The sequence below is a fragment of the Pteropus alecto genome, unplaced genomic scaffold (assembly GCF_000325575.1).
Source record: "Pteropus alecto unplaced genomic scaffold, ASM32557v1 scaffold12, whole genome shotgun sequence".
Lineage (NCBI taxonomy): Eukaryota > Metazoa > Chordata > Mammalia > Chiroptera > Pteropodidae > Pteropus > Pteropus alecto.
The window spans coordinates 4,185,160-4,195,879 of NW_006432669.1; the positions used below are offsets into that span (position 1 = coordinate 4,185,160).

At 37.6% G+C, this 10,720-nt stretch overlaps 1 protein-coding gene across 2 annotated transcripts in view; it reads right to left on the reverse strand.

Moving 5' to 3' along the window:
- MAML2 (mastermind like transcriptional coactivator 2) overlaps positions 1–10,720 on the reverse strand; it is a 325,423-nt gene that overhangs the window by 8,076 nt on the left and 306,627 nt on the right. The window contains exon 3 of one of the 2 annotated variants that reach the window (XM_006907495.3): positions 4,279–4,482. The exons of the other annotated variant lie outside the window; for it this stretch is intronic. Within the exon in view, the coding sequence (XP_006907557.2) occupies positions 4,279–4,482 (204 nt within the window). The remainder of the gene's footprint in view (positions 1–4,278; positions 4,483–10,720) is intronic. 2 annotated transcript variants of the gene reach the window in all.

Here is a 10,720-nt window from a genome sequence, read left to right on the forward strand (position 1 = left end):
AATCAGTGCCAAAGACCACTGGTTGCAGTGAGGGGGCATGCACAACATGGGGGACCATGGGGTGTCTCAGTAGGAGGAGCGTGTTAGAAAGAAGCTATTATAGGATTTAGGCTTTGCTTGGGTGATTTAGGGAGGTCTAAGAAAATGAAGATTTGTTCTAGATTGTAAACTGTCAGGAAGTGAGGTTGATTTTACAAGTAATGAAGTAGCTGTTAGTCATTTAGTAAAAGAGGGGATTTTTGGTATTTTGTGGGTTGCACGGTGACCTTGTTGGTGTCTGTTTTTAGATAAAATTATGAAGTGGCCTTATGTTGTCTCATTTTATCATAGTCTTAGAGTAATCCTGTCTGAGGTGGTATTCTGTAACATAGTTTATGTCCAACAGAGAACAAATGGCCTGGCTGTGAGTTTCATATCAATTCTAGACATCAGGAGCTGCTTTTTTTCTTTCCCAATATGGATGAGGAAATTTTTAGAATTGCTTCCCTACAATTTTGTATGAACCCTGAAGTAACCTCCATTTTTAAAGATAAAAATAATTGACATAGGTAGACAGAGAACAATATAATAGAAAAGGCAGCAAATAGAAAAGAAAACCTTGTAACAGAGAGATGGATAAAATAATGGAAGCTAAATGAGGACTGCCTAACTTGGAGCCTTCTTAAACCATGTACCTCTCAGTTTCCCATCAAATTCCAAACTTTCTAAGTAGAATAAATCTATTATAAAGGAAGGGAAAAATGGCTTAAAACAACAACAAACCAAATTCTAATTCTCGTTTCTAAGAAAAAAAACTTGAAAGACTCACAGGGTTTTTGGAGCATCGAGTAATTCATATAAAACACAATTTTGATGAGCTAAGTGTAAATGAATCAGAAACATATGAATTACATTTCTTTTAAATATGGGTTTACAAATTAAGGGAAAAAGTGGTTGGTGAAACTCTGTTTTTACTTAAAACCTAAATGTTTAAGAAACTGCTTGAGATGTTCTATGAACCCAAATGTGGCAATGTTCAACCATTCCTGTTGTAAACGATTGTGCAAGCTGACAATTTTGATTTTTGTGCCAAGCATGGGGCTTTCTGAAATCTTTTCTTTTTCAAAAGCATCTATTATTTTTTCTTATGTAATTAGGTGTTTCTGCTATTTATATTGAAGAAAACAGGATTCATGCATGTGTGATGTGTGATATGTTGTGTGTGTGTGTGTGTGTGTGTGAGAGAGAGAGAGAGAGAGAGAGAGAGAGAGAGAGAGAGAGATAGAGAAGATAGGGAAGGGGATTAAGGGAGTTATCAGCCCCTCGATTCCCAATTAAAAACTAGATTTCAAATCTGGACTTATTTTTATGGATATTCAACCTAATAATTGACTTTTTATTCCTCTGAGTGCTAAATTAGGTTGTTCAAAGTATTAACATATACATCTCTGGAAACTTGAATTTCTTAAACTACTTGTTCACAAATGAATTCGATTCTTGGCCTTGCATTTGGGCTATCACAGAACCGCCACGTTGTCACTTGTGCTGAAGAGCAGCAAAGACCATTCTCCAATACTGAAAGGAGACTGCTTCATTTGCAAGAGAATAATATTCCCATTCTATGAAAGTGTAAACTCACAGGAATCCCTGAGATTACTTTTGCATAACATCAAATTTAACTTATTAACTAATGTCTCATGATAGTCCAATATTTTGGACCTGAAAACCTAATACAGAGATAATCTTCTGATGCACTTACCTGCCCTGCTTTGGTTTCACCATATCAAAATGTAAAATGTGAATAATTCTCAGATTTCCCTCACACTCTTATTGTGAGGATTAATCCTTTAATTCTGTAAAAGCTCAGCATGATGCCTGGTACATAGTAGGTGCAGAAAATATGTTGGTAATTATGATGCCCATTGTAATAAGCACTACTCATCTCCCCTCTTTGTGCTTCATTAGTGGGAGAGTGATAGAGTATAAGGATAACACACTTTTATGAAGAAATGTCTCAATTTAGGTGCCTATCTGGCCTTGCCAGCTGACTGCAAATGACTACAAAGCATATGCTAATGTAAAGTGGTATCAAAGACTGTTTCTTCCTGGATATGCTAAAAAGCATGGGCAACCTCAATGGCATCTAAATAAAGAGAAATGTGAATGGTTTATAAAAATCGCAAAAACAGCAGCCTCGTTCTCATTCGTCTCTCACAGCTTATGCCACTGCCCTTTGCACCTGTCCCAGTAGTGACTCAGCCGGGGCCCAATGGGAGGTAGGCCAGTGTCAGAACCGGACCCTCATGGAATGTTTCATTGCCTTTTAGTCAGAGCTGAAAATCCAGAAATTCAATTTCTGCATGTTATAATCCAACAAATGTGTACTATTGATGGGAATAATGACAGGGTAACCAATAAGTCAATCTCAGATTTTACATTTTTGTCTTCTACTGCCCTTGTTTCTAAGCTGTTAAGTTTATCAGGATAAAAAATAAAAAATGGAAGGAGTAGGTGGGAGAACTGGGGTTTTCAAAACTATAATTTATAGAAGAAATCATATGTGTCACGTTACGATCCAGTCAGTGGTTCTCCTACACCTTATACTGTAGGGAAGTACTCAAAGTCACCTGAAGATTTATTTCTAACTATTGCTTATTCGAGGTCAAATAAATTTATTTCTAGTTCTTCTTATATGTTCTGCACTCCCAACTTACTCCATATGTCATTCCTTAAAAAACATAAATAATTTTATATTATTATGTATACTTTTCATTATGCATTAAATATTTCATGATGAAATCTCAAACCAACAAATATACATAGAGACTGCATTTTTGGGTCTCTGGACCACTCTCCAACTGGAACAGTGGAACTCAGTACTCTAACCATCAGAATCCTACAGTCCTTCAGTACCTCTCTTGGGAGACTGTTCCCAAACTCTCCAGGTTGGATTTTATCCTTTCCTCCATGACATTTTCCCTTACGATGTTTATACCTTTTTATAATGCCAATCTGAATCTAGTACTTCCTTCTTTAAAATCCTTAATGTATTCCCCATTGTTTTTCAGACTAGAAATTCTGATTTTTTAAGCTCTATCCTCTGGCCTCTCATCTCTGGCCTCCTTGCCTATCACTTCCCTATTCCAGCGCACATTCTGTGCCTCAGCTAACATAATATACAGTGTACTTCATTATCTCTGAGTTTCAAATATGCTGGTTCTTCTGGCTGTAAACCCCCTTCTCTCTGGCTCTTTACTCATCTCCTCCTTCACCTTCTCATCTTCAGTAGATAGAACTTCCTCTAGTAGTTGCCACATCACAGCATTTAATCACATGCATTATAACTGCCTATTTATTTCACATCCTTATTGGTCTCTAAGCTCTTTAAGGACAAAGACAGGGTCTGACTTGTTTATGGCTATATTCCCATTGTAAATTAATACATTTTTTTTCTGAATGAATTATAGAGCTTATTACATCCTGGATTTCTGACTCTTGCTGCAAAGCTCCTTGAGTATAAAATTTTTTTACTTTTTTTTCTCTTTATTAACCTGGAGATGGTCAGCTTTGTTCCTTTCTTCTTTTGTTTGGCCAAATACTTTGAAGGAAGAGAATGAAACTTGGAGATAAGGTCTTAGTTTTAGGAGGCAGGAAGGGTTTGGGTCAGTTGTTGATTGTATGAGTATGTCTGAGAATACAGAAGGGATGCGCCGGTAAATATTGAAGCAGAGTTAATACTTGGGTAATGTGTGAGAAATGACGGCCTTGCTTTTCTTTAAGGCCACTTCGGTGTGATGAAAGTGGGATATATTTTCAAATTTTTTTGAGAAAAAATTTTGAGATGCTTTATTTTGGAAGCCAAATTTTAAGTTTTGAAACTCCATACTGGCTTTTAAAACTGCTTTTAGAACTCTTTTATCTCTAATGTCAATGTGGATTTGAGTTGGTTAGAGTTCTGTCCACTATTTCTGCCCCTCAGGGCTGTGGCACAACATTGGTTTCTTGGGCCTGATTTGAAAGCCATGTTGGTGGTTCTAAACACTCCCTGGCTGGGCAGAGTTAGCTAGCTGAGGTGCTGTGCTTTCCAACTGCCCAGCAGCTGGTAAATCAAGTCACTTTTTTTTTTTTTTTCTGTAGCACTTCACATGTATAGAATTAGCTTCTCTTACAGCCAGGACACCCTTGTTGCTGTCACATGAGTAGGCGCAGAGAAAAGAACAATAAATAGGAATGGAAAATAATGAACTCCTTCTGTGGAGCCAACAAGTACGGGCAGTATAAATTAGGAGAAAGTTTTACCGCATCGACCAGCATCTGCTGCTGGAGGAGAAGCTGCTGTTTCTGCTCCATGATCTGCCTCTGTAGAGTCTGTTTCTTTCCCATCAATTGCTGATTCAACAGTGATTGCTGAGAGTTCATGTAACCACTTCCAGTGTTTGGATTTGAGCAGGGGCTGGGACTTGGACTAGGGCCCGTGTTCTGGCCTACCACAGAATGTTGATCCTAAAGAAGAGAAAGCGGGGGGGGTGGAAAGCTACTGTGAATTAAATGAAGAAAAATGTAGCACAAAGATCATAAGCTTAGATTCCGAACATTTTTCATCTAGTTGAAATCAAACATGCTTAATGAGTTGGAGATCAGAGAATTGCTTTTCAAGAGTAGAAGCAATAATTGCATATCACAGCAACCAAAGCAGCTGGGTTAATGACACTAGGGGACTGGAAAAGCTCCCACATGACTCTGATGGTAGAACCTCCACATTCCAGAAGGTGTTTACAGAACCTCAAAAAAAAAAAAAAAAAAAAAAACCTACCATAAAAACATATGGCAAACCTCTCAATTGCTCAGGAGCAAACACATCATAAAATAACAAGTTCTTCCTTTTCCCTAAAGTTAGCACATATCAGTGCTGACCCTGCAATGAAAATTAGGTTTAAATTCGCATGTTTTAAAAGTTAAATGACCATTTTGAACAGAAGGGGCGAGCTTTCTATAAGGCAGGAAGGCCTGTGAGTTGTTTTACAAACACTTAGAAACTTGAAAGGGACTTCATTTTTCAGACTTGTTAATTTTGTTCCCTGGTCAGTAAGTCAGAAATCTCAGTGCTTAATCAGTGAAAGAACACCCAACCAATTGACGATGAGAAAGTATTGATTAAAAACTCACATCGTATATTAAATAATAATGGGTATTGGTGAATTGTCATTCTAATTTGAAATCTCTATCAATCTTTAGGTATTGACAGGTCCGGACCCTACAGGGCAGAAAGTTAATCCAGCCAAATAGTTTTATTAATCCCAATGATGTGTTTATGATTGAGCTGTGCACTGTAGGGGTTATAAGAAAACTAGAAAACATTGTTTTCACCTTGGTGAGTTTATTATATAATTCAGGAAGAAATTACATTCTTACGTGTACAAGAAAATACAGAATCCAGTTTTAGATTATATGATACAAGTACTATGTCAAAGGTCTGCACACTTTGATGATATTCATTTGGGAAGCAGATGCCCTTGCCTTGCTCCAGAAATTCTGAGGCTGTAGGTCAGGTACCTGCTCAAGTGATTCTAATGCTCATTGGTCCAGGAAATGCTCTTTGAGAAACACTGGATATATAGCAATAAAATTCGATGCTCATTGCCCAACTGGACTGACTGTGTGAGGTTACGAGAGAGTAAAAAGATGAAGCAACTCTCATGATGACTGTAGTAGTAGTAGGTACTCTATTTGTGGAAAGTCTCTTTCCTTTTATCTCCTTCTCTTTCTTTAGTTATCTGCTGAGTTAAAAAAAAAAAAAAAAATCGCCAGTCCAAAGCCTGGAGACGTAGGAAGCATGGCCTTGCTTTAATAATCCCTGGGGCTACAGAGCTCACCAACTGCATCAAATGCAAAGAGATACAAAATAATCTTAAGATGCCCATTCACTGAAGCTTGTTATAGGCTAGTCACTGTGCTCAGCGCTTTACATGATTTATCTCATTTACCCCTCCCAACGAAACAATGAGCAAGAACTATAGCATTATCATCCCAATTTTGCAGATGTGAAACCTCAGCTCAGAGAGATCACAGAGGTAAGTCATCAGGGAGGATTTGAAGCCAGGTCTGTTTGACTGCAGAACTCCAGTTCTCTGTCACTATTGTCACTTTATTGTCTCTCTGTCGAGACGAGAAGCTTTGAGGAGAAAGATTTTCATACCTCTGTCAACTCTTCTGTTCATGAAGCAAATGTTTATTGAGCACTCCCTTCAGGGGTGAGCCCCCTCAATCATATACATGGAAGAGAGTATGATGGAGAGAAGGGCAGGGCTGTGGAGAATGGGGGTGGGGCAGTCCTCAGCAGTTAATTAAAAATAATTGTCTCTGAGTTTAAGTACATCTCCTGAGCAGTGTAATGAAACCACCCACTCACATGTCTGCTCTATATGCCTAGTCAGTTCTCTCAACTTTAAATCCACCATGGCTTTTGGGAATGATTTTATCCCACATGTCCTACAAGCCACTAGGAATGTGGGCCTGAAGACAAGCATGTGAGCATCATAAACAGAATGGGACTAGATGAAGATCTGTGAGTTGAGTGCTTTTGGAGGGCGAGTGGAGTAGGACATACATGGAGGATTGAGTGTTGAATCTTTGGTCCACCCACACTAGGAAGAGGTGGAGTCAGAGAAGTATAAAGACAATCAGAAGTGATAGTGGAGGAATCAAGGTGAGAGAGATATATTGGAGACAGGGGTTAGCCTTCCATTCTCCACTCCAACTTGAGTAGAAACAGGCTGCTCTTTTTTGTGATATGATTTGGAGTTTAGTGCAAGACTATGTGAAAAGAGGATTTTATGTTTTAAAAATCTGGTTAACAAACATATGTAGGAAAATTAAATTTACTTTTCTTTTAAGTTTTCTTTGCATGGCCATGCAGTCGACAAGGCCATGAGCTCTGGAGACAGGCCTGCTGTAACTTATATCCCAGTTCTGGCTCTTATTAGCTGTGTGATCTGGGAGAAGTTAATTCGCCTCTATCAGCCTCAATTTCCTTATTTGTAAAACGGGAATGACAACAGTGCTGACTTCACAGGGTCTCTATGAGAATTAGAGGAGATGATACAATGCTCCAAATATTCAGCACCTAGTAAGCACTTAATAAACAATAATTTCTCATGATTGCCATAGTTATTTCAATACAAAGGAGCAATGGTCTGTTTATCTGTTTGTTGAGAAGCAAGAGAGACAGGTCTTGCAGACTGCAGAAAGCTGTTTTATGTGTCAACTCTATCAGAAATGTAGTGGTCTCAATTACATTGTAGATTGCGAGCTCCCTGTGGACTCTGGGAATTCCCTCCATCCTCCTGCCTGGAGATGTCAAAAGATGAGTTGAGTGTCATTCTCTGACAGATAGTCTTTTGGAGTGTGCTTCTTTTATGTAGGTTAGGGGCTCAGCTCAGGGCCTGGATACTTTGTTCTTTGCTCTGCTGTTTTTTATTTCTTAACATCCAATTATTTATTAATAGAGCAACCAATATACATATACTAAGTATTGTGCCTTAATTTCTTCACTTGTTAAATGAAGGTGATTCTATTAATGACATAAAATTAGACCAGATGAAATTTAAAACAGTTCCAGGCACTTGGTGCTTGATAAATTTTAGCAGTTAATATTTTTCTTATTTACTAATTTTTGTATTATTTTGTATATGGCAGAGAAGTGTAGAAACAATGAACTCTGTGGAGGAGCTTATGCTGTAAGTGTATCTGGATGACAGGTGCAGTATGTTTGGCTCCCATTGTGTTTCAAACACAGGCTGGCCCTTGTGCTCTCTGGTTGGCCACAGTTCCCACTACTCCCTATTTTATTATCTCCACCCATTTTTCTCATTTCTCTTACCGGCTTGGCCTATGTAGGCATTTGAAGCTGTAATCTCTGGCTTATAGTTTACTTGGGAAACTAAAACACACATCACTTCTCCAATGTGCGCTCACCCAAAGCCATCACAATAAAAAGCAATGCATAATAATTTCCCTTAGGTGTTATGACACCTATTAGGCCTTAGAATTAAAACCCAGATCTCCTAATGCCCAGTCTAGTTGTCCATGCAGCCATTCATCCATAATGAGTTTGATGAATTTTACTGAATATCTACTATGTGCCGGCAGTTTTCTATTTTTATTTTGGAGATTAAAAAAGTATTTAGAAAGGGGAAAATGAAGAGAAAAAGAGAGTGCTTAACGTTGGCAGAATTGGTGAACTTCATCAACATAATTTCCAGTGAAATGTGGAAAAGCACACTCCTCTAAGATTTATGAAAGATCTGCACGCCAAGAAAATGTAAGTATATCTCTTTCTCTCTCTAATTAAACAGATGGACTGTGCTAAATCTAGTTTCATTCCTTCACAATACCAAGAGATAGCAGAATAAGAATAAACTCTCTTTTGGAATTTTGCAGAAGGTTTTTAAACCTTGTAGTTTCTAGCCCCCGGGCCTTATAATGTACTCTACCATACACATTCTTTAAATTCATGATCAAAGTAATATTTGGCTGCTGCAACATTTTTTTGCCCTTATGTTAGCTATGTAACACAAAACACCTCCTTACACAGCTTGCTGTCATTGCCAAGATGTTGTGCAAACGTTAGTACATAAAATATTTTGAAAGAAAAGTATGCTTGGATGTGTTGGCTTTGATTTCCATATTCAGCCTCAGTCTTTGCCTTACACTTAGCCCATGTAGAACTTGACTTAATAGAATTCATTTGTTTCCCCCTCAGCACTCACTTTCTGCTCAAGAGCTTATGAAGGCCATGATAAACATGACACATCCTCAGCTTGTACATGAAAGTGTGTGTGTGTGTGTGTGTGTGTGTGTGTGTGTGTGATTGTGAATGAATGAGGTATTTCCATTGATGTAGTCTTTTATACTAGAAAACCCAGTTTTCTAGAGAAACAAGTTAAATATTGATTTGGCAGCAAATAAACTCCACACGACTAGTTCAAATCATGAACTTGAATGATCTTTCATTTTGCATGTTTTTTGTTTTTTGTTTTTTGTACCTACCAATAAAATTATAGTATTTATGCTAATCTACAAAGTAGGCTTCTGGTCCCATCCTCCTGGGATTTAATATAAATTTATACTTAGTATGCTCTTATAGATTTTCTACATCAGTGTGAGTGTGTGTATGTGTGTGTATCTTTAGGATTTTAAAGTCCTTTTGTAGTATTAGTTAAGTCACTAAGTTAGAGTCTTATGCCAGTGCTTGAATATGGTTAGGACTTCTTGATCCTTGTCCAGCACAGGACTGCTAGACCAACGAAAACATGTCTGTATTCTTTTAATAAAGTTCTGCCAATAATCAAGCTATGTCTTTAGAATTATTATCTTCACTTTGCTTTTATTCATTCATTCAACAAATATTTGCTGAGCATCTATTATGCAGCATGCATTCTTCTAGGCCTTGGGGATCAAAGTCCATGCAGCCTACTGGAGAACTCCACAGGTTATCTATACTTTCAAGTTTTCCAACTGGGCTATTGATGGGAAATTTATTGTCCAGAATGGTCTCAAGGGTGTTAGGAGACCATTTGGTAAATCGGGTATATGATGACTCAACCTTTTAGGTGGAGGTAATCAGAGCATATTCACAAGTAAGTGGCAGTGTGTAAGGTTGACTGATGTTTATAGGAAGCTGAATGCACGTTTTAATGTATGGAAAACATGATAAAACAATGCTTTTCCAAATTTGTTATATTGTTGACTCAGAATCTTGTTCATGAATCACCATGCGAAGTACTAACACAAAAAGATTGCAAACTATGTCTATAAAATCTGACAGAAGATTCAGGAAACACTTGAACCTTTTTACATGGGCACCCCTTTTCCTTAGAGGACAAATTACCTGTCCTCCCTAAAATTACCTATATTTCTCTTAAAGTCAGTTTGAGGTCCTTTTAAAAAAAAAAAAGTCCAAGCTTAAAAGTTAGAAATAAACCTCACTATTCTAGTTCTAACAGCAAATTTACCAATACCATCTTTTAAAAATTTTCAAGAATAAATATTTAAAGTAACAGTATATATAAAGAAAATCTTATAAATCTCAATAAACAAATACTAGAATGTAGGCCTGGCTCCCGGGTCTACTTTGATAAAATGTCTCTGTAAATCATGGTCAATATGTGAGAGATGTTTTTAAAAAATGTTAATATAAATGCTCTTCCTTTCATTTTAATGGAATATAAGAGCTCTGTTAAGCAGGACTGATTTTAGCAAAAGGTAGGACGGGGTCCAATTCGACATGTCCTAAAGCAGCAAACACAAATGTCCCTGGTTTCACCGAAGTAGGTTGGAATATTAAGACTCATTGAATTCAGTCAGTTTTACTGTTAAAGCAGTTCTGTGAGCTGATCAGTGACACAGGAAGTTTCATAAAGCAAGCAAAGTTATCAGGCAGGACTTGTTCTTAATATTAAAAGGAAACTCTAAAAAATATTTGTCTTGCTCTGGGCATCTGGGTAAAATGGCTCTCTGTTTCTCTTATTTTAGAAGGGGGATATATAATGATTTTTTTCCCCCCACAAAAATGAAGTAACTTGGGATCTATGAGAGTATTTTGGCGTGAGATGACTGCCTTTTCTTTTTCTTGGCTTCCAGAGCTAGGCATCTGCAATTTGCAAAACAAATTCAAGATAAAGTACCCAGCTGGGCAAGTTTGTACAGCAGATCTCATAATCTTTCTTCCCCCCCACCCCCT